Source organism: Strix uralensis, chromosome 9 (assembly GCF_047716275.1).
Source record: "Strix uralensis isolate ZFMK-TIS-50842 chromosome 9, bStrUra1, whole genome shotgun sequence".
In the NCBI taxonomy this organism is placed as follows: Eukaryota; Metazoa; Chordata; class Aves; order Strigiformes; family Strigidae; genus Strix; species Strix uralensis.
In genome coordinates this window covers 11,656,745-11,680,297 of record NC_133980.1, presented here as the reverse complement: position 1 = coordinate 11,680,297, position 23,553 = coordinate 11,656,745, and the positions used below count along the sequence as shown (strand labels likewise).

Below are 23,553 nucleotides of genomic sequence, written 5' to 3'. Positions count from 1 at the left end.
TTTCTGCGTGCCGTGGCACTCTGCAGGGCAGCTGGCAGACACTGCTGTCTCTTGGCAGACAGTCACTGGAAGGGCAAAGCATTTAAAAGATGCCAGGCAACCTCTGGATTATTTGAGGTGATGCTATGCAACCCTGATATCTTGAAAATCTGGGCATTAAAGATGTACTTAGGGAAATCTTCTCTCATCCTGCATCTCCTTCAGAAAGAGGTGGAGATAATGCTATTGCAAAAGTTCCTTCTGGACAGCCCCCAGGATAACTCCTGAAACATCTGGCTCTCTAAGTGTGACACAATTGAGACATCTTTGTATGTTAAATGCTGGGCTTGCAACTACTAAGAATCCTTTCAGCCTGTGACTATATCATGTTAAGGAAAAAAGGAAATGTGTATTTATGACTTAAATTTCTGTGCTTTGTGACAGTTGGTTTATTCTCCATGTATCATCTGAAGAGGAATCGTGATATTAAAGCAGAGGGATGCAGTTAGCCAAGACTGTCATGAAGTTGAAAACAGATTTCTTATTTTAATTCAGCACAGTAGATAAAATTGAAATACCTTCAATGCAAGGTCACATTGTCCTATGTTATGTATGTATTTGCTGAGCACAGGAAAAGGTTGATTCGATTCTTGCTCTCCTGTGAGGCTTCCTCCATGGCATGGGTTAAGTTACTTTGCGTAAAGTTTCTGTCCTGTAAAACAAGGGTAGTGCGAGTTGATGCTTCCCTATTTAACAGTAGGCTTGTTACAGCTAATTGCTTGGTGAGTGTTTAGTGCTGTAATTATGATCTGAGTTAAAGCTTTGCTTGTGTTTCACATCACTGAAAGCCCTTCCATAGAATTATAGCCTCTTGAGTCAGATATTAATCCTGCTCAAGTACACTTAAAACAAGCATCCTGTTGTTTTGTTCAGGCTATTCTTCGTGGATGGGCTTTCATGTTTCGTGTAGGCATTCTTCTAGCAGACTGTTATTGCTGCAGGAGATGTGAAGGGAAAGAGGATGTGCTAAGGCACAGAAATATTCAATAGGTACAGACCATTATCAGATAATCAATCACGGGGTGGGGTAGAGAGAGAAAAGCTAGTAACTGCAGCTTTTCATTTGGGTGGAAAAGGGCATGGAAGCTTTTATTAAATTACTGGCACTTTGTTCTCTGTGGCCTGAACTTCAGGGTCTCATGGTGGTCATGGGCGATCTTAGGCAGGCAGGGATTTCCGATAGTCTATAAAGCTATTTTCTCTCCTTTCTTGTATGGGTTGGCACCGCTCGTGCTAAATTTATAACCTTGTGATGTGGGTCCTTCCAGGCAGCATGGCAGAGCTCACGTACTGGATCTGTGAGTTATGAATGTACCAGTATTGTTAACATACTGTTCACAACTGGAATAACACAGTTGACGGCCTTTGTGTTGCGGGAAACAGCTTATCGTAATCTGTGCCCTTGTGACCTTCCAGCTGAACCAGTGCTGCTGATTCATGTTGCAAGTGACTCCTTGACAGTCACAGACTGTACAGTTAACCTTTTGGCATTAATATGCACTGCAATTAGAATGGATTTATAGCCATTGTCTGGTGCCAAACCACAAATGTGATTAAATATTTTAAGAGTCTTTCCTTCAAAGCAAAAGGTAAATATGAAGTCTGTGCACTTGAGTAGAAAATGGACACCTGAGACTTATTTTCTTACTGTTTTGAGGAACAGTTGTTCCCCTGGCATCCAGGTAGAAAAAGTTATCTCTGAAATCACCAAATAGGTGTCACAGAGTTTGAAAGAGCTGGGGTTTGCATGCCAGTCAGCTTCCTGCTGGTCCTATGTTTACAGGTGGCACACAGAGCAATCAGAACATGAACTAAATTAAATAGCTAAAATATTTTATGGCAACCAAGTAGAGCATTTCTCTCTGTGTTTTTCTGGAATGCACCAGCCCACATTGCCACTCAAAATAAACAAGAGAAATAATGTGGTTCTTTTTTGAGGGCAGTTACTTCTTCTTCACAAAGGTAAATAATGAGAAGGGAAATAAGAATGTGAAACTCTAATTTTTGCTTCATTAAACAATTGCTAAATGTTATCTTTGCTGCAGACTTCACCTGGGAAATAACTCAGGGATGGTAGAAACACTTGGAGCTGCTCAGGTTTGCTCTAGTGTGAATATGTTCCAAAGCTTTTGCTTTGTTGCTGTAGTCAGGTGAGTGGTTTGGTAATGCAGTGTTCAGCAGCAGAATTATTGATTAGTTGTAAGGAATTAGGACACAGGTTAAAAAATCCCTGCCAGAAATTTCTGTTGGCTGACATTTTGTTCAGAGTTGAGTATAGTAAAATGATAATTGTTCTCCCTCTGTTTGCAAACACCAGTCATAAAACTGGTGCTTTTGTTTATCTCACCAACATCTACATGTTTCTGCATGGCTCAATCTTATTAAAGCCACACACCACTTATGTGATGCATGGGAGGTTTCATTTATGGTTTGCAGGAAGCAGACTTGCATTACTTGCCTGGTTACACAGTATTTGGGGACAAAGCAAGAAACACAATTCCCAAATCCAAGCTCTTCAGTTCCTGACTGCCAGGACCTTGTTTCTTCAGCATCAAGTTTCTTGATGTGCTGAGCCTTCCTCATTCTTCCCAGGGCCAAAATGGCAGTGGGAAAGAAGTGGAAAACAGAGCAAACTGTGACCTTAAAAGCTGCAGAGTAAAGTGTTTGCATAACCAAGGATGCAGGATGCTCCAGGATGCTCATTCCATTCCTCGGAGGGGAGCTCTGGGAATGATTCTCAGGGTGGAGACTGACAGCTCCTTCTGGTCTCATTGAGAGATGGGGCTGATGTGTGTGTTGGTGGCTGTAGCTGTGTCTGACTTCCTCTCATTTCAGAGGATTTGGTTTACTTACTCATTCTGTGCCAGCATGCTGTTCATCATGTGATGTAGCTCTGGCATGAGTGATGCATCCCAGAGCTATGACGTAGCCGCTCCTGCCACAGAGAATGTGATCCTGAAGGTTTAACGCATTTTCTCCTTTTGTGCATTTTTGAGCCTTCTTTTACCAACTAGTCAGGGAAGCTTGGCCACAGACAGGTCTCTGCTAAAAGCCCATATCTCACCAAGGCTCTCTTCTCTTCCAGGTCATCCCGATGCTTCCCAAGCTGCTCTGTGAGGAGTTATGCAGTCTCAATCCCATGCGAGATAGGCTGACGTTCTCTGTGATGTGGAAGGTGACTCCAGAAGGCAAGGTACCTCAAGTAGCAGGCAGTCATCCTGCTAATCAGTCCTCCCTCGGTGGCCAGCCCCTACTCCTGCAAACAGAGTGGTAAAAATGCCATCTCTTAACACCCAGGTGGATAGCAAGGGACTTGGTGAACAGTACTGGAGGTTCTAGAACTGCCCCTGTATCTTGTCTTACTTGATAAGATACTATGGAACTTCCAGTTGGAATAATCTCACAACATGGTGGGGAAAGGAAGAATATTTGTATAAATCTCAGGAACGGAGAATTTCCTGCTCCTTGACAGGTCACCCATCCCTTTAATGTCTTACCTCCAGCAGCAATTCAGAGCTAATGCTTTGGGTGGGACAAGATGTTCCCCTGACTCCAGTCCTGCCTTGTGCTCATAAGCAGTTGTGCAGCGCAGTGGATTCGGGCAATATCCCTCTGTGGCCTCTCTGGTAAAGACTATTTCATTCTTCTTCAGAGCTACAAATTACATCGATCCAAATAAAGCGTGATAGCTCTTCAGCAAGGACACAGCTCCATCCTCTGCATGCGTTATTTCCAGGGAGCAGTTGTGGAGGCTGTCTGTCAGTGCAGCGAGCTGCCTTCAGCTGCCTGACAGCTGTCCTCAGGCCTTCATTCCTCTCCCTGTTCCTCTCCCACACTCTTTGCAACCCTAACAATCTCCTCTTTGGTGATCGCAGGGTCCCCTCGCTGATCGAGGAGGGCTAAAGACTGCCACTACTAGAGGACCCTCTGATCTATGCTAAGTACACTTTTTGTATTCAGAATTACTTCTTTTTAACCAGTGTTGTGCTCATGCACAACTCTCTCTGTGGTGAGTATTTCTTGTGCCAATTTGGTGATTTTTCACAAAGATTAATTTTACTTTCTTATTATTGTCCATGTTGCTCTAAAGAATACTGAATTTTGTTTTGTGCTTTAGCAAAATATCATTGCAGTCCAATATCTGTGTTTCTCCAGCGAGTCCTTGCTCTGGCACTGTGGTGGGTTTTATTTGTTTGTTGTGAAAAGAGTTCCACTTCCTATAGCGACAGCATGATTACTCATGAGGCCTTCTAATAGTATCTCCTTGGTGGGCCTTTTATTGACTCTGAGTGGTCTTTGAACAGCTAATGGTCAAGTCTTAATTAAAATAAGCCTTTAATTAAATCTTGTCTCTTGTGCCCTGCAATATATATGTTATTTGCTTTTCAAACCATGTTCAGACCAACCCTGTCTGACCAGTGAGAAAATAGAGGAGCTGCAGCATCTGCCTTATGCCTGCTCAGGGAGCTGATCTCTGGAGGAGCAGTGATCTGGGCCATGACCATGTTGCCCCATGGAAAGCAGACTGCCTACAGCCATCTCAGCAAACTGGTTTCTCTGAGGAGGCCTTGCAGAACTGCAGTCTTAATCAAGGTCACTTGATTTGAATATCAGGTGAAGGCCAGAGAAGAATTTACTCCTTCCAGGAGGAAAAGTGGTTGTAGGGCTTTTGCCTAGCAGGGCATTCTTGTAAGAGCTTATCTCTGAGTTGGGACAGAATGTGTCTCCTGTATTTCTAGGTGTTACTATAGCCTAATCTCAGTGTAAACAGGATCACATGCTCTCCCAGGCTCTGCTGGGTGAAAGGGAGGTGAGTCAAAGGCCCCACCACAGCCTTTGAACCTCAGCTGGTGATGGAGAGCCTTGAGAACACTGACATTGAGGACAGGACATTCCTCAGTGAGGGATGCATGAGGCCAAAGAGCACTTCATTGCACCCGGTGTGCACAGCAGTATCGTAGCCTTGAGCTTGCAAAGCAGAGCTCAACAGCACTGCTAGAGGTGAGAGCTGCTCTGAGCTCCCACTGTTCCAAAGCAAATAAGTCTAGAGCTAATGCATCTCCCAAGGAAAAGCCATGCAGATTCCTCACTTGCATGTGACTACTGATAAGTTATTGGGATTTTTAATTCTTGTTTCTTTTAGAAAGATAATGCCAGGCTTAGGCCTTTCTGGGAGACAGGCACTTTCTTGTTTCTATTGCTTTTGAGTTCTGGAGTTTTTCTCTTCTAGTTTTCATTGAGTGTAACAAAACGTGGCCTGAGCAGCACTCCACATAGCTCCGTGGACTCCAGTGGGATAGTGTGACATGATGTATCTGAAATGACTTTCCAAGGACAGAGGCATTAACCATATTGTTCATCTGTGCTGTTCTTCAGAAGCAGAGCTGGGCGTTTATAGGAACAATGTAGCATGTTCTTGTTGGGATGCAGTCAACAGAAAGATATTTGAAAACAAACCATGCAACTCTTCTTTTTAAGTTATTGGCTGCTGATGTTTGAAGTGCAGCCCTGGTGGATCCTTCTACCAGTGAGAAAGAAAAATTGCTTCAGTCTGAAACAACCTATACAAACAATGTGTCTTCCAGGCTCAAAACTGTTGTTGTCAGCCAGGATGTGATACGGACACTGCCTTGCATGGAGAAGGTCCTCAGCCTCCTCCATAGCTATGTCACACCGTCAAAGAGACCTGTACCACCAGGGACTCTGCTAATGGGAGGGTTAGAGCTGAGCCACACTGACGTCACATGATGTGCTGGGGATTACATCTTTTTCTAAAAAGCAGCCAGAGCTGGGGGAAGCCTTAACCCTAGAAATGTCTCAGATACTGGTACTCTGTCTGGAGTGTGGGTGCACCAGGTTTGCTGTGTGGGGGAGACCTTGCACACCGGTCTTGTGGGCTACTCATTGTAATCTCCAAGTCCTAGCTCACAACCCCCAAATGTTACTCCTCTGCACTGGTTTGCCCATCCATCAGCCACTGGTACGTGGGCCAGCCAGCCTTGCGCGGCTTTCCCTGCAGAAGTGGAGCTTGCCCATTAGTCTGGTGGGGTTTCCAAACCAGGGAAGCAAGGCTGTGGTTACCCAAAGTCCCCTTGGATGGCCGCTGAAGGCAGAGATGGAGGGCATTTCCAGGAAATACTTGGACGGTGGGTAGAGTTAAGTTAGCCTGCCACAGCAAGGCTGAGTGTGGCAGCTCTGCTCACTACACACAAGGATACGTCCAAACTCCATTCCTTGCCTACGTGACATCTGTTTAATGCATCCAGGTAGTCTTGGTGAGAAGGTGTTTATTGGGTACGTTAATAAGAGATCTCTCAGGGTTCTCACTGTCCAGTTTACACCTGTTAGAGCCACTGCAGGAATGGAAATTGGGCACTTTGCATCACACTGCTTGGTTGCCTTTCAGAGACCAAGAACAAAAAAAGGAATTGAGGAAACGGAGAAATAAAGGAAGTTTAATATCTGCTAGTAATGGGCTGCTTGTCCTGATGCTTTGCCCTGAATGTGACCTGCCTGAGATTTGACATTCTAGTTATATTCTGGGGGCCCAATACGCTGCATCTCTCATCTTAAAAGGAAGTGAGCAGAGTTCTGAAATATTTGGGCTTTTCTAAGCAAGCAGAAAAATGAGGTTTTGTTGAAAGCTTCAAGTTCAGACAGCAGAGTGGAAATCCGGTTTGTTGCCTCTTGCAAGGGACAGAGAGAGCTCTTGGAAGCCAGTGGCAGAAAGCACCATGTAGCCTCAGAGCTGGCTGTCAGCATTAACCTTGGGACTGGGGAAAGTGCTTCTCTTCAGAATTACCCTTCTGGTTTGTGCCTAGTCCTTAACCCTTTTCAACACGCATGTACATGATGGAATTGACTCACCTACTTCATAAACCAAAATGAAAGTGCTTTCCAAACACAAAATATTTAATGTGGGATAATATAACAGTGAGGGCCAGAATGGATAATGACCTTTGATGCAGAAATTAATAGCTGGAGATGGAGGAACTAGCAGGGAAATAGAGGTAATGTCTGAAAATGTTTGAACAGTAAGTTTAAAGAGCTGGAGGGTTTGTGGAAGTGCTCAACTGAAATGAAGGCTGCTCAGCCTTGCTCCCAGATCACCTCAACAAGGAACACCACCTTTTTGGTGCCTGAGTACCATCCGTGTCTTACTGAAATCTGAAGTATCTCTATTGCCAACCAGCTATTAGTCTTCAACTTGCTGGAAGTGGATCATTCAGAAGAGCAGTGCAGCCTCCTCCACACCAGAGATAGTGCTGGCTTAATATAAGGAGTTTTTTCGGGTCCAGCAGATTTCATCAGATGTCACTGACCTGCCGGATATGGATCCCCCATCACCACAAGAAGCTGAACCACATTTAAGATTTATCACTTGCTGCATCTCAGATATTAGGGCACTTTCTAATTAGAAATTAAGTTAAATGTCCTGTGACTTTCAGAGCTCTGAGGTGCTGAGTTACACTGCATGTATGTTCTGTGGGGCATAAGGGAGGGAGGCAACAATGGTATCTTGGGGATCAATCCTCTCCCGTTAAGAAGAGGGTTTGCCTTTCTGAAACAGTGTCCTTGATGAGTCTGTCATAGAGAGAGCTGGCTGTTCTCCCTGGACACCATCACTTGCAGAATTTAGCATGTTCTGTTGTGCTGATGAAGGGGTAAGGTGGCACTTGTAGCTAAGGCAGAATTACAATTCTCCATTCATTCTCTGAGCACTTGTGCTTTGAATGGTTTATCACAGACTGCATCCATCTCCAGAGCCCTCATGCCAATGCTCTTGACTCCTCTGAAGAGCCTTCTGCCCCTTTGTCCCTCTACGCTTTCTCACTGGCTTGATGAGCTTTTGGATGCTGTTACATATCTCAGCTGAAAATAGATTTTCCTTTCTGCTTCAAGAAATAATTCTGAATTGCTACTTCTACATTGGTATTCTGTTACAGAGTTTAAAATGGGAATGGCTTCTGGTTTAAAATAAAATAATTTTATAGCTGATTTATAGATTATTTTCCTCTAGATTCCAAAACAGTTTGGAAGCTCAGAAGGGTTCCTGGCTTGAGTTTGTGCCTAGGACCATAGGTATGATCAGAGAAACAAGGGGTCAGTGACTGGCCATCTCTTCTCCAGACCCACCAAAGTCCTACTCGGGCAGTTTCACAAGTGCTAGTCAGACACTGGGGTTTCTGCAGTACTCCTGAAAACAAGAGTATTTTAAGGCCAGCCCCTTGTGCCCTGCTGGCCACACTTCAAATAAAGAGGTGGAATGCAATCTGCTGTGTTTTAGATAGGAGATCCTTTCCTGCATGTGTATATCTGCCTGTTTCCACTCCTGCACCTATGTATTGTGCATATACGTGTTACTAGACACTAGAGAAAAAGCCTGATGGTCTCAGCATGAGAAGATCTTCACTGGAAGATCACAGTCAGTGATGAGGTCTGGTGTCATTCCTTCCAGTGTTTGTACAACTTCTCAAGCTTTTGTGCACTGGAAGAATAAGTTCTCAGATCAATTTACACTTTCCAATTTTGCAGATCCTTGATGAATGGCTTGGGCGGACAGTCATGTGCTCCTGTGTGAAGCTAAGCTACGACCATGCACAGAGTATGATTGAAAACCCTGGGAAGGTGTTCTCGCCTGAAGAACTACCTCCTGTCTCCCCTCAACACTCAATAGCCGAGATCCAGCAAGCTGTGCTGAACCTGCATCAAATCGCCCAGCACCTCCGCAAACAGCGCTTCATTGATGGTGCTCTGCGCTTAGACCAGGTGAGTTAAGTCCAGCCCCTGTAAGGGGCTCCCACTCCACTGAAGCAGTTTCATGTTGTACTCCCTAAGAATTTCCTGATTAGTCGAAGAACTCAAAGGGAATAGTCAACGCTGGAACAGAAAGGCAGCTTTTTGTGTCAGTCTTAAGAGCAGCATCAAATTATGTACCAGAAGCACTAAATAAAGTAGGATGAAAAGAAAAAAAGTTTATGTTTTTTAAGGAGTGATCGATCTTTCAACATTTTTCAAAATCCCAAAACCCTGGTGGACTGGGTAAGTAACTCATACAGCGTAACAAATCATGATGGTGTCATTCATTATCAAGCAGTTCAGATATCCTTAGTGCACATTTCACTGTGAAAGTCTTTTTCTCCAACTTTATTTCTGTGCTTGCAATACTCATGTTTTCCACAACTTTCATAGCAGTTCTCTGCACAGGGAAAAATGGCTATAGTTATCTAAGCTAATGCTTCTAAGTGTTGGGTGTGTTTCAGAGAAATAAATGCTGGTGAGGAGGTTTTCTGTCTGGGGTGATTTAAATAATCTTGTATCAGTTGTGGTATGTGTCATTTCTATTTTACAAGTATATCCAGATATTTTAGACTATCACAGCAAAAACACTTCTGCGTTTGAAGTTCAACTGCTCTGAGGTGGCTTCTGACAGTTTTTGTGGATAGGAGGTTCCAGTAATTTATAGAACCCAGTGGCCTTCCTGAGCAGGAGACAAAATAATCTCTTAATATAAGGAAGCTCTATTGTTTTATTTTGCAAAATGAGCATGAGTCAACATAAGGATATTGCTGAGAGAGAAGCTAGCATACCAAGATATGTAAACAGGACTATTGTATGTAAGAGGTATGTTGTAACCCTTCCATTTTACTCAGAATTGTAATGTTGTCTCCAGTTGCAGGGAAGTCTGATTTTAGAGAAATCATTGCAGAGCAGCAAGAGCAAGGAGTGTCTGTAATCTCTGACTTTCTCTGACAGAGCACGTGGCTTAGTCTGGCGAAGCTGCTGTGAAGAAGAGGCAATGTGCTTTTCCCCATGTCTAAGACGGACAGGATGAGACATTTGTATCTTGAGTTTCAGCAGAAGAGGTTGGAGTTATACTTTAGGATAAACTTTCTGGTGTAGGCGTTGTGGTGTCTGAGGCTATCTTGCCTACATCTGTTGTAGGAAGACTTGGAGCACTGGTTAGGCACACATAAGTGAATCTGGAGCAAGGGTATTTGCTCAAGGTCCCTCCTTGCTCAAAGGAAATAATCATTCTTAAAATTAGATTCAGATAATTTTTGGAAATCAGACTCCCACTTTGAAGTCATGCAGAGTTTTCTTAAACCTCTTTTGGAACAGAGGGTTCCCTCTTTGAGGTCTGTCATACAGTGGCTAATACGCTGAGCTTTTGTTCCCAAGCACACTCTGAATGCTAGAGAAACATAAAAAAAATCCAGCCTTTGCACTTGATGAGCTAACTGGGAAGCCTTGGAGATGTCTGGATTGGAACTCAGTCGGCAGTGACTGGGAGCTGTGCCCCAGGAAGGTCACCAGCTGCATTCTACAAGTCACACTTACAGTGTAGTGCTGAGTGGTCACTGTATGTGCCTGAGTTGAGTACCTGTTGTCAAAGTAACCTCAGGAAAATATGTTTTAAAACAGCTGTGATGTTTTCAATGGGAGGATTTGGCCAGGGAAGCATCCTGTTCCAGTGATACCCCATTAAAGATTTAGCAGTGTTTTGTTTTGTTCTGTGCTGCTAGAGGAGCCATTAAAGAGAACGTATTGGAGCATCATATGTGAGCTTGGGGTTAAAAGCCACTGCTAAGGGCACCAGAGAGGGCTGATTCCTACTCAGTCTAGTTCCTAACCGATGTGATAAACTGAACTATATCTCACAAGTGGCACTTTATATGCTGCACAGAGACTCTCTCCCTTGGCAAGAGTGTCAGAGTGAAAGTAATGGTCTTTGTGAAGGAAGTGTATTTTAGTTCAAGGGACACTTTCTCTGTACTTACTCTTTTTAAGTGCTGTCTTGATATTTGTATTTTGATAAAGTACACCCTCCCGAGCACACAGAAAAAGTGGTTACTGTAAGGCCTGAGTACAAACAGTATGTGAGGGATGGGTGTGTGCACATGGCCAGCGGTGTATGGCTGGACAAAGCAATCTGTAGCTTTTAACAGAAGGAGATAAGTCCCTCTACCTTTGCTCCCCCACATCCCTGAGTTCTCATGGATGCAGTTGTGCACTGGGTCCAACTTCCAGCCCCGAGCGAGTGAGCAAGGGTGGGTCTGAATGGGAAACACACCTTTCTAATCACTGGACCTCTCACTGATTTCCTGTTGAGTAATGTAAATCCTGAACAATGGAAAACAAACTTCAGCAGGAAACTAGGGGCAATGAATTATCAGATTCCAAATAAATATGTGAGCAAAGGAAATGATCATCCCACAGTCTTAAGGGAGGGGGTGGCTGGGCATGGATGACTCCTGTGGTGTTTTTTTCCAAGGGATGTGAGCCCTCTTCCTATACATTGCATTATGTTTGAGAGCTTCTACCTTGGGGTCACTCCTGATTGAACAGTGATGACTTTTTTTTCTCACTTCCAGTCTGTCATTTTTCAGTCTGACATGCTCTTGTCCTTTCTGTTAGTATTAAGAAAACCATTGAGGAAAGAATCTCCCATCCTAATTTGCCACTGGTTGTGGTGGCCTTGGGCTGGTGCTCTCCCTGTCTGCCTCAGTTTTCTCTTTGGAATGATATTGATCTCCCCCATAGTATCTGTATAATTTAGGGTTTATTCCCCAAAACTAAGAACATCTCTCAGATGAAGCCATTCAAGGCCATATATTTATAATAGCAGAAATACTGGTTGGCCAGGAAGCTCCCTGTACCTGACATAGGATGGCTCCAGTAAGATGTAGCAGTGTCAGGCTGGCCGTGCCATGGTGAGGGGAATGTTTTCTGTTTGAATGTCACTGCTGAATTTTTATGATGTAGTGTGAGAGTGGCATCTCCTTGCCCATGGTTCTATCTTTTAGCAGAAATTTTAGAAGCAGAAATCTTGTAGGTCAATGGATGAAGAATATTTTTTTTTTAATAACTTGGGAATTATATGTCTGAGTCACACAGAAGACCTTGAGACAGATTACAGAGGTAACACACGGTCTTGAAAGCTTAGGATTTGTGGATTCAGAATCAGTACATATGTGTCTCTTTGGGGCTGTGTAATTTTGAATTCCTGCCTCAGTTTGCTCCTGGCCATGGCAGCCTACATATCTGCTACTCTTTCCCCTCCCAGTTCCTTTTATGCCTCTGTAGAGGTCCGTAGGGGAATCCTGCTGCCTTGGACCTTGGGTCTGAGGACCTTCTTTGCAACCAGAGCAACACATCTGTCACTCCGTGGGATCTTGCTGTCCTCATAGGCCCCTTCTGGGGTTTTTTCCGTAGGATATGGTTTCCTGTGCTGCCTGCCAGTTTCCTAGCTCCAGAAGGCAGCTGAGCACTGAATTTTAGAGGTTTAAAGTCTTTGCATCTTCAGTGGCTAAGGAGCTTATGAAACGTTGTCCACACAGACAGAGATTAATGTATTTCTTTTCCTTCTCATTTGGAGCTGCAGCTTTTAGATGTAAAGGCAGGAGGTGCCTTGTACTGTGACTTTGACAAAAAATGTTCATATATTTGCAATATTGTCTTTGCCTCCACCACCTCCTTCCTGCCCAGGACCATGAAATGCCACCCCTGTGCTGTCCTCTCATGGCTCGTGGTGCACCCACACTATAAATTAGGAGCAGGGATCTGACCTGCTTTAAAAATCAAAGTGAGCACAACCCACAACTTTCTTTTTTTTTCCTGGCCAGGTTACTTCGAAGCTGGATCACTTCCCCAAACCACAGCTTTTAGAAACACTAGCCAGAGAATCAGATAGAAACTTGCTTTCAACAAAAAAATCAAGTTTGCAGAAAAGCTCCTTAGCTTCAGCCTGCCTAGAGGAGACCTACTGATAAATGGTTCTCTTTTTGGCCTCAGCAGTTTATAAATGAATCACAAGGACAGATGCCTACAAGAAGACAGGTTAAAAAGGATTTCTGTGCATATTTAAAATGAGAATACCCCCGGATGCTGATCTGTCTCTATGACAACTGTCTGTGATCTGAGCGGTGACTTTTGTTGTGCCGGTGATTCTGCCTTTGCCAGCACACTTACACCTGGCTGCCCAAAACGTTGGCATTGTCCAAAGTTCATTGTGAGAACAACTAAAGTGCATTTCCATTACACCAGTTAATGGCATTGAATTGTTTGCTAGAATAGCTTCTCTCCTTGCTTTCTCTGTAACAGACATTCAGCTTTGCAGGTGTGTGTGAAAAGGGAAGAAAAAAAAGGGTAAAAATGGCAAAGATGAGAACTCTTAAATGCAAATTTAAGAGTTGAATTGCTAGTGAGACAGTCTCGCTTCTGCTTTCTCCCAGACTGTGTGCCATGCCGCTGTCTTGTCATCTGAGCAAGGGTTGCTTTTCCCTGTGGGTCTCTATTGCTTTGAGTAACTTAAAGATACTAAAAATTGTATTGTTGTAGCTGTGTATCACACTGGAGACCTTACCTGCGGTCCTGTCCGTGACTGCTGGGGATAAAGAAATAAGTGAACTTTGAGAATAGCTTTGTTTAATTAAGGTTGGTGGGAGTCCTGAAGTATTACAGTATTTCTGCTGCAGGAGACATAGGAAAACAAGCACAAAGACCCCAAACACCAGAATGTGTGCAGAATACCAGCTCCAGAACACCCAGGTCTATGGCATACTGGATATTTAACCAGCTCTGTGTAGTTTTTGAACCTCTCAGAACTGACTCTGCCTACCTAATGCAGACAACTTTGAGAAGTTGACTCAAGCCATTCACACATGGAAAAGGAGGAGGAAGAAGGACATTGTATGTGCAGGATGTGACACTGTATGTTGGGAGATTTCGTATTTAGTTGTGGCTAATGGGATAGGACAGAAGCACGTATTTTTAAACAGTTACTCCAGCTAATGCCATTTAATTGGAAATCTCAAGAGCCACAGATTAATTACTATCACCATTAAAATTTTCCAATATGAATAACTGCTGGACATAATTATGGAAAATTGTTTTGCCATATTTCCTGCCTCATATTTGTATTGTAAGCATTCAGGTCTTCTTGCTACACGGAAGTAATAAATATTTATACTCTGGGTGAACAGTCATTGTGTGCAAAATACAATATATTATTATATGAATGGAAGGCACTTTAGGTTGGAAAAAATGTTTAGATGGGAGAGCAAAAGGCTATAATATTGTATAGACCTCAGTTAACTGAATATGCCTATGTTTTCCCTAACAGCATGATCTGAATTTATGTCTTAAAATGCTGTTGGGGCAGGAAAGGCCATCTTGGCTTGAGTACTCCCTGGTGTGATGCTTAGGTTTTCTAGCCACGGCTGCTGTATGTGCTACCCCTGCACACTCTCAGTGCACGCACCTTTCTGGGGAGGAGTAAGTGGCTTTGCTCCAACCCCTGACTCTTGGCAGCATCTCTCTGGGGAGCATTGCTTTGTTTGTTGGATTTTTGTCCAGTCTCAGAGAGAAAGTCCTTGTGCTCATCACTTAGGATGTGACATTGGTACCAGATTCATCCCCAGTTTGGTTTCCTCAGAGTAGGTTGAGGTGTGTACCTGCTTTGGCACTTGCTTCGGCCCAAAAGAAAATCCAAAAGGCCCATTTACAAAATCCTGAAAACTGCCATACCTCCCTAAAGAGGCCGTTACAGCAACAGTGCATGAACATGACAACAGAGGCAGGGTGGGCTGTATGTATGGTGCTGTAAGATAAATGGAAATGCAGACTGACAAGGAGCTTTCACTATTCACTTCCTATCACAATTCCACCATTGTCTGCTCCTTCTCTTTGATGTCTGGTTAAAGAGACATCACTGATACCCAGAATGGGGACAGCAGGTGCTATACGATCATTATGGACAGTTGCTTATACTGTGTGATACATAAGGCAGCTGGGGGAATGTTGGATGTATTTGGAGATTAATTTCCTTTGGGGATTTTATGTCTTTTACATAGCCCCAGTTAATACGTCAAAATGAGCATCTTAGGCCGCAGCTTTCTACTGGGGGATACTGCTCTTCCCCGCAGGAGTAATCGAAATGCATTTGCAAAGGTGTGTTAGTGAAGTAGGAATGATTTTCAAAATGTCTTTCCTACAATACCACAGGGAACATGGTACTTTGCAGGCAAATATGAAATGTCATCATTGTCGTCAGGAACAGCTAATGGCTCAGATCGGGCAGTTTGCACACACACCGAGGATGCACGCAGGAAAGAGGCATTGCGGGGTCGTGTTATGGAGGAGGTCTGTGTTAGCTGAGCATCTTTCTGGTTGCATGGAGATGTTTGCATTGCCAGTAGGTTTTAAAATATTTTGATTAAATTAGGATTTTGAGTGGAAAGCCCTACGAATCTAATCTTTTGCCCTGGGATTTTAATGAAGTCCTCCCAGGGGTGTGAGTAGGATTGATGTCGTCGCACATGTCCTGCCGTTCCCTGATCGTTCTTTTAGAGCTGAGCAGCTGTGTCCCAGCAGGAGCAGGTGGTGAAGTGGTCGAGCTGGCTCTGGCAGGAGGGGGGAGTCGGACACTGGAGCACAGGGCTCGGCTGTAGAGCATCGTGCTGGGAGCCACCGCAGCCAGATGTCTGGGCAAACACAGCCAGGAAGGAGCTCCCCACACAGTGGTGCTCTGGCATTAATTTACCATCAGTAATGCAAGAGTGGGTTATGACTTTATTCTTCCTGGAGTAAGTATTCCAGCCGCTAGCTCAGATATTCAAGTTCGCCAGTCATGTACAAGTGTTTTTGTTCTAAACAAACACAGCTTAACCCTTGAGTTTTATTAAATCTACCATAGACCTGCAAGTTCAGAAACTTCTCAAAACAAAAGGGGTCTTACGCTTTAATTTTGAGATGCTGTTTGACATAGCAACAGCTTCTTTCATCTGCGAGCCTCAGAGCAAGTACCAGAGGGGAGGCCAGCTCCATCCTTACAGGCGATGTGAATGGCATGAAGAGGCGAAGCAGTTGCCTGAGCTCACGCGGTGAGTCAGTGGCAGAGCTGGCAGGACAGCCTTTTTCTGATTCTCAGGCCAAATCCAGTGCCTTAGGCCAATGCTGACCGTACTCTTCCTCTCACGTTTGTTACTGACAGCTATTGAATAAGAATTGGTGCTTTTTTGTTTCTGCTGTTCATTGCTGGCTCTGTTAAGGTCAGGATTTTTTTATCCTAGTTTCCTAGCAGGTACTTCTGATGGTGCAAAGCAGAGAAACAAGGCACATCAGCATGAAGGGCTGAACTGTGGCCAGCATGTCTCTGCAATGCAGAAGCAATCAGTGTGTTTCACAAGTGGTCTCTCTCCCCAGTCCTTTCAGTTCTCAGGCTTTGCTTACATGTGCCAGGACCAAGCCAGTGTGCTGCTATCCCATGGAAGAGTCTCTTGCTTGCACAGGACGGGGGTGCAGTGGTCAGTACTTCGTCATACCTTCCAAATTGCTTGGCTTTTTCTATCTATTGAATCCAGTCAGTGATCAGCTGTTGTAGAATTGGGGTGAGCTGGCAGTCATCACATGCTGACCTGCAGGTAGGGCTGAAGGTGTTTGCAGGTACTCCAAATTCACACATGAAGTAGGCATCCCTTGGTTTCCTGGTCTAGCTGGACATGGATGAGTCTTGCCCATGCCTGTGTGACAGGCAGCCTGGAGTCACTTACTCATAGGGACCTCAGTGCCAAATAACATCTTTAGGGCAGCGAGAGGGCATCTGTGGCAGATGGAGGCTTAGTGTTGTGGAACGTGTCCCAAATGGGAAGCTGATAGCTAAGGTGAACAGAGAATTCAGTGCTGGATCCAGCTGAGCAGGCCGCTCACTGGTATTTTTGAGGTTGGTAGGGAAAGAAGTAGTGGCTTCTGCTGGTTATATTAAAAGAGGTTCAGGATGGAAAAACTGGTTCTCAATGAAGCAGAAACAAACTGGTTCTTCAGTGTCTCTGATAGCAAGACAGATAAAACCCAGGAAAACATGTGTTTGCATAGAGGTGCACATGGGGTGAGTGCTGGGAGGAAATTCTTTTACATTTTCTGCAGAGGAAACAATCCTTGCTCTGAGAGTCTTGCCCTTCAGTTGATGGTGTTTTTCTTCCCCAGCAATGAACAGACGTCATCAGAAAGTCTCTTGTTGTTTCAGATTCCGTTTATCACGTATTTGAACAGAGTCTTGACAAGGGTTTTTTTCAGGTATTAATTATAGCTGACTGCATGGCTAATCCATCATTCTCTTTAGATGGAGTCACTGGATGTTGAGTGATGTAACTTCAAATGTGATCAGTCTGCCGTAGGTAAAGATGTAGCAGCTCTTTGTCAGAGCCAGTTCTGTTTCACCTAACAGTAAATGGGAGAAAGGCTAATTGTATAATGACAAAAGACAACATTTGGAAGGAGATGAAAGATTCAGACGTTGCAGTTCTGTGATTTCTCATTTCAATTCCAAAATGAGAGGAGAAAAAATTCTTGCTTTCCATGACCACAGCTCATTTTATCAGGTGTCTCTGGGCATGATGACTCCTGAGTCCTGGGATGTTTTATCTTTTCTCATCCATAACATATGGATGCTGAAGTACAAAGAAGCTCAGAAAGCACCTGTGGTTTCCACAGCCCTCTGAAATGAGGCTACAAGAGTCTTAGCCAAGATCCCAGCAGCTGAGCTGAGGATGGAGCTGATCTTGCCCCCTCTGAGGAAGCCAGCGCCTGCTGAAGTCCACTTTCGGGTTTATCTTTAAACATTCCAAGTCCAAGCCCATGTCTCCTGAAATAATATGCTCTGCTAAAGTTTGCAGTGATTCATTGGGACTACATTTTATTGAGCAACCTCTTGGTTTTGTTTTGAAAGCAAGTGGTTTTGAATCTCTCTTTAGTAGTCTAGATCATTTACCTTGCCCTTCTCAACATCTTCATATGGCAATAAGGAAGTTGTTCAAGCATACAAGCATAATTCAGAGTGTAGATTTCCTCTGAATAAGTAATTGCGTAAAATGGGAGCATGAAGCGTGACATCTCAGATAAGGTTGTTGGTCCACGTGGCACTTGTTTCTGAGATTTGTCCATACTTGAGATTTGAGAAAGACCTCCTCCCTGAACGGGCTCCTTCTTTGTGCAGTGCTGTGTTCGGTTGTGGGAGACTCCTTGTTGCTTCCTGCTTCCATCCTGAGGCATAAATACCCATCTCTCCCCAACGATACATATTCACAAGTTGTTGCATTGTCAATGTCTTAAAATCTGACAGGACTATTTAACTTTGCCCTCTGAAGGGAATGCATTCTCCAGTTTGGATCCAGGCTGGTAGCAGATATGTTGCATTTGTGCTAATTAGTTACCAACCAAGGTGGCAACAGTCCATTGCCCATCTGTGATGGGCTACCATTAAATTGTTGGTCACTTGAAAACTAAGCAAGAGGCAGTGAGAAAGTAGCCTCACAAGTTTGTTGAACTACAGTGGTTTGAGAGACTTCAGACATCTGAAAGAAACCAGCCATGCAAAATCACCGTGAAGGGGGTTTTGAGGGTAATTCCTTTAACTGGACTTGAAAAACTTGGTTTTGTCACATAAATACAAACTAGCCAAACAGTCACTATTGTTTGTTTCTTTTAAAAACCAGTCTAACCTGAATACAACAAAATTTAATTTGCGCCTTCCTTGACAATTGAGGTAAACTGGCTGCATCATGGTTTTGATCCCTCTGATCCTGCTGACCTTGGGGACTGCGGAGCTGGAGCTTGTTGGGTGTCTCATGGCAATGCTGGGATCAACACTCCAACTGAGAAATTCTCAGTCCCATGAATCAACAGGAGGTTTTGCATTAGCTTTAAGGCTTCAGTTTCACCTCAATTTCAAGGTCTCTGTTTTAATCTCAAGAAGCTCCTTGTTTTTCCAAGAAGAAACCTCATTGATCCAGCTAGCACTTTACTTCTGATTAGCATGTTAGAGTAGAACCTGACCCACAATACTAGGAAATAAAATGCTTAAATAGCTAAAATGGGATTTTTAAAAAAATGCAATTTATTGAATAATTTGTCAGTGATGTGTTTAGCAGGTATAGAAGACAGAATGAACTAAACCAGGCTTTGGCATTTTGGAAAGTGAGTCATTTTTTCTGTTGCATCATGTATAAACTTTTCCCTTCTCATGTATGTATGGTTGAAATTACTTTGAGGTTTTGAATTTTCACTTCAGCTCTCTGTTTTTTATTATTTTCAAACATTACTGAAAGTGATGGTTGATAGTCTTTAATACTGTGCTTGCATTGCCTTGCTCTTTAGTTGTTTTGTTTTGTTTTTTAAATAAGCCAGTGGGCAACATATAGGTGGTTAAATGAGCAGGGGAGTTACTGGTTTCTCATGTTGAGGCAGGTGTATTGATGGATCCATAATGTGGTGCCAAGGGGTGCTGCTATTAAATAACCTTTATGCAGGGGACCAACCTTGAAATCCTTTTGCAGTGTGGTCATCTCTTTTCAAATTCTCAAGCATTTGTACAGGCTCCTTGAAATTGGTTTGAAGACCATGAACATGGTGCAGTTGCGACCAGCTGAGATAGCAAACGAATGTGTCTTATCTTAAAAGAGTGCAAAGCAGTATTAAACCCTCTGAGGTTCTCCATGCTGGAGGAATGCCGTTGCTCAGTGTCCCAGGAGTTTTAAGATAAAGTCTAGAGCAGACAATGAATACTGAGAGAGGCCGGATAGAAACATGGTATCTAAATGGAGTTTCCATAGGTCAGGCCCAGCACAGAAACTAGTTGGTCTCCACATGTCAGGACCAACAAGATGTTGTACATGTGTCTTGGAATGAAGAAATCCAGCAGGTGGGTGTGTGTTAAACCTGCCCTTGTGTGCCCACTTTGTAAGGAGAAACAGCTACTCCTCAGGGGGAACTTGATGACCTCCTTTCTTTTGAGTTCACAGCTACCATCTGTAGCTGAGCACTGCAGGAAAGAGGGGATTTGTCCTAACCCCCAAGCAGTTGGGCGAAGTGACATCATCTGGGCTTCATGCCCTCAGGAAAATTGTTGAAAGGCAGGCAGTTTCTACAACCAACTTCTTTGGGCTGGTGGGTTTCTTGCACAGCTTTGGCTTGGTGTGCTGCCAGGCCTGGTTCATCCTTGCTCTTGCTGTCTGGTAGGTCTGTAGCTTGCTTTGGACCCAGCACTGAGGATCGGTGGTTTTGCTGCAAGTACCCTTTGTAATAGTGGTGGCATAGCGATGAGTACAAAATACGATTCAGAGGAGGAAGACTTGCTGAAAAGAGCTTAAATAGCCAAGAAATGGGTGCACCACAGGCATTTCTCCAAACCGTCATTAATTTTCATTTTGAGAGCATTATGTTTGGGGAGGGGTTTTTTTGTTTGTCTAAAATAAAAAAAATCTTGCCTTCCTTCATGGAGCTGCTGCTCCATCTACCTTGTCTCATTAGAAACTGGCTTGATCTTCAGTCTTGGCAGATCCCATGAGAGTCTATGAGATCTATTAGAAGGGTCCAAAGCAACTCTTTGGTATGAGAAGGTAGGCATTTCCCAGCTTGCTGAATGTCAGCTGTGACAGTGCGATGCCTGGGATGTGCTGTGTCAAGGCTTGAGCAGCAGTTATGGCATCCTGGAAATGTAAAGCTGGAAAGGGCTCTAGGAGATGATCCTTTCCTTTTCCTGGCAATAGCAGGAGCTCAGCTGGCAGCGATCCTGTGCCATGTTTGTTGTTGCTTTGTCATTGAGCCTTTATAGCTGCTGGGACCTGTGTAGTCGGAACAAGTTCCTCCTGAGGTTGTCTCCATGACTTTCACCCACCCAACTGTGCAGATACACAAAGTATGTGGAAGAAGTTTGCTGTTGGGCCTGTCCCTCATGTGTCCCTGATTAGTCATTGCCTGGAATCTGAAATACCAAAGGCCTGTAGAAACCTTGCAAGGAACTTGGCCAAGCGTGCCAAGATCCTCTGGGGTAGAGTTCAGCAGTCTGAAGGGCTCACCTGATTACAGCAAGGTAGTCATGCAAAGTGACTCACACGAGGTTATCTTTAATGTCATCGAGTGTTTCTTCTCATTGCAGTTGACAAGACAACCTGCTGGCTGCTGTTGTAACGGGGTTTTGCTTGATGTGGCTGCAGTGTTGCATGGTGCAGAGAAATGCTGGGGTGTGAGATGCCCTCTAGTGCAGTCGGGACAGCATAGCTTGGTGCCCCCATGCCTGGTGGCATTGCCACCACGCCGGGGTGAGTGGCACGGTTGGGCGATAACCAGAGTGGGCAAAGCCTAGCAGGGACCTCTGCTCTTCAGCTTTAAGTGGGGATTTCAGCCTTAGGTTGGGTTTATGGAAAGCAGTGTGAGGTTTGGTTTAGGGAAGAAAAAAACCCAGTCCTTTCGAAAAGCAATTTGTTTCTGCTTTCTGTGAGCAAGGCTTCCAAACGGACTCGGTCAGTTCTGCAGTACGATCAACAGGACTGGAAAAAAATACCAAGTGAAGTAACACAGTGGCTGTGGTAAACATGAACTGAGGGCTTGGAAGTAGCTAATGGCATACCACAAAAGAGTCTCCTTTCACCCACCACAGGCTGTGCCAGCAGCAAGCGCTGCCAGTGCTGGCGTCTAGCAGAGGAAAGCATCATTTGGCTCCCTTTTGGATTTCATTACTCTTCCTGCACTCCCTCCTGCTCACAGCAAAAGCCTTTCCAGTTGTAAAGAAGTGAATTAACTCCCTTCGTGTCAGTGATGGATGAGGCGCTTTCTCCCCCTTCAAAGAGGCAAGCCATGCCGGTGAATGTGGGCCAGTGGAGTTGAAAAGTCCAAGCGGAACAGGAGAGCCCGTGGGGTGACCCAGCTGTCAGGCACGACACCCTGGGGACGGCTCCCGCCAGTGCCCTGCGAGCAGGGAACAAAAGCCACTCTCAGCATGCTCGCCCGGCCTCGAAGCTCATTTTTTTTGTGTCCTGCTTTCAATGGACTTGGGCACATCCCTTAACACACTGCAGCCTTGTGCGGGGTTCACGGAGCCTCAAAGGCTTTCAGAGGGTGCTTCTCTGCCCTGCACAAAGGAGGGTTAGCACGCTGGTACTTGGGAGATCTCCTTTCAGGCGTCCATGGCTAATCATATTAAAGGTGACCTCGTGGGCAGCGCTTTCCATTGTTGCCATATGTTTTGTCCAGTGCTTGAGTGATGTTGTGCATTGGAATGTATTCATGCGTTGTCTAATTTAATCACCAGGCTTAATCCCCTCTCCTGTTCTACACCCTTAGAATTTACTGGCTCCTTTCTAGCCTCCCGTGCATTGTCTGTGTCTCCTTCACAAGCTAATACAAATGCCTGGAGATATTTTTATTTATTTATTTACTTTCAGAGTATATTTTAAAAAATAAGCTCAACAACAAACCCACCAACCTCTCCAAAGGGTGAGTGAGCACAGTGGATGCTCTAGGAGGCTGATCCTTCGTCCCTGTAATATTTTTCTTCCAGCTTTTCCATAGAGAAATTAAGGATTAGGCTCATGGGTTTAAAAAAACAAAACAAAATACTACGAATGGAAAAATGACTGAGAAAGCGGTGTGTCTCCTTTTAATATTGTTGGAATAAATAACTAATAAGAACTTGACTGTCTCTGTAAAATATGGTGTTGGTTTCTGCCTTTAAAACTTACCGCTTTGGTATGGACAACTCCAATTCCAGGACTGGCCGGACAAAATTAACCCAACAAAGCCCCAAGTCCATCAAGTTCGGAAACTGGAAAGTCTGACTTATGCAAAACTACTGCAAAAAATAGAGAGCTCTGCACAAGAGCTGCCATGCTCTGCAGAAGCCAGGCATTTCTAGGGAGCGGTGCCTTACAGACTCTCTTTTAAGGATGGTTTCTAAAGCTTTTTCAAAGACTTCTCTGCCCCAGCCAACTCTGCCTTGTGGAGGGGTATGTTAAAAATGGGAATTAGAGATTCAGTTGTGCTGTGACTTGCTTTAGGAGTGGATGGGGTCAGTCCTGGCAAGGGAAGGCAGTGATGAGACTTTAGGATGATACATGATCAGGTTGCTAGTATGCTGAACTCCCAGGGGCGGGAAACCTTTTAATTTCCTTACGCTTGCTGAGGCAGATTGTTAAATAAATACTTCATGCTTTGGTTCAGCTCTTAGATTCTCCTTCTCCACATATGGCGTGCTGGTACCCACAACTCTAAACAGTGGACTACATCCCGGATGTCTTTGAAACCTTAAACATAGCTTGTACCAATTTAACTGAATTACAGCTTTGAGTTTCCCTCTGTGTGTGTGCGTGCACATATGAGTTTCTTGTAGCCGAGGTCTTGCACGTGAGCTTGCTGATCTTCTGTGACTGTGTGTTATGGTTTGGGTTTGATAGGAGGAAGGAGGAATGATGTAAAAGATTGCAGATTTGTGACTGGTTTTAAAAATAGTTTTAAAATATTATGTATCTTCATTTTGAAGAAATGCAATACTGCTTGGAAACCACAACTACCGAACATAAACCATGTCGAGCCCCTTACATATGTTAAATAACAGTGTGGAATAGAGGGTTATAAACAGCCTGCTGTGCGTTAATGCTGGAAGAAGAGCACTGATCCTACCCCCCACGCTCCAACCCGGGGATCAACAGCAGCGTCGTGGGCTCTGACATCAACTTGGCG

At 44.2% G+C, this 23,553-nt stretch overlaps 1 protein-coding gene across 2 annotated transcripts in view; it reads left to right on the top strand.

Moving 5' to 3' along the window:
• Positions 1–23,553, top strand: part of DIS3L2 (DIS3 like 3'-5' exoribonuclease 2) — a 192,929-nt gene that overhangs the window by 118,873 nt on the left and 50,503 nt on the right. For both annotated transcript variants that reach the window (XM_074878691.1, XM_074878690.1), the window contains 2 exons: positions 3,125–3,232; positions 8,575–8,808. In XM_074878691.1, the coding sequence (XP_074734792.1) occupies positions 3,125–3,232; positions 8,575–8,808 (342 nt within the window). The remainder of the gene's footprint in view (positions 1–3,124; positions 3,233–8,574; positions 8,809–23,553) is intronic.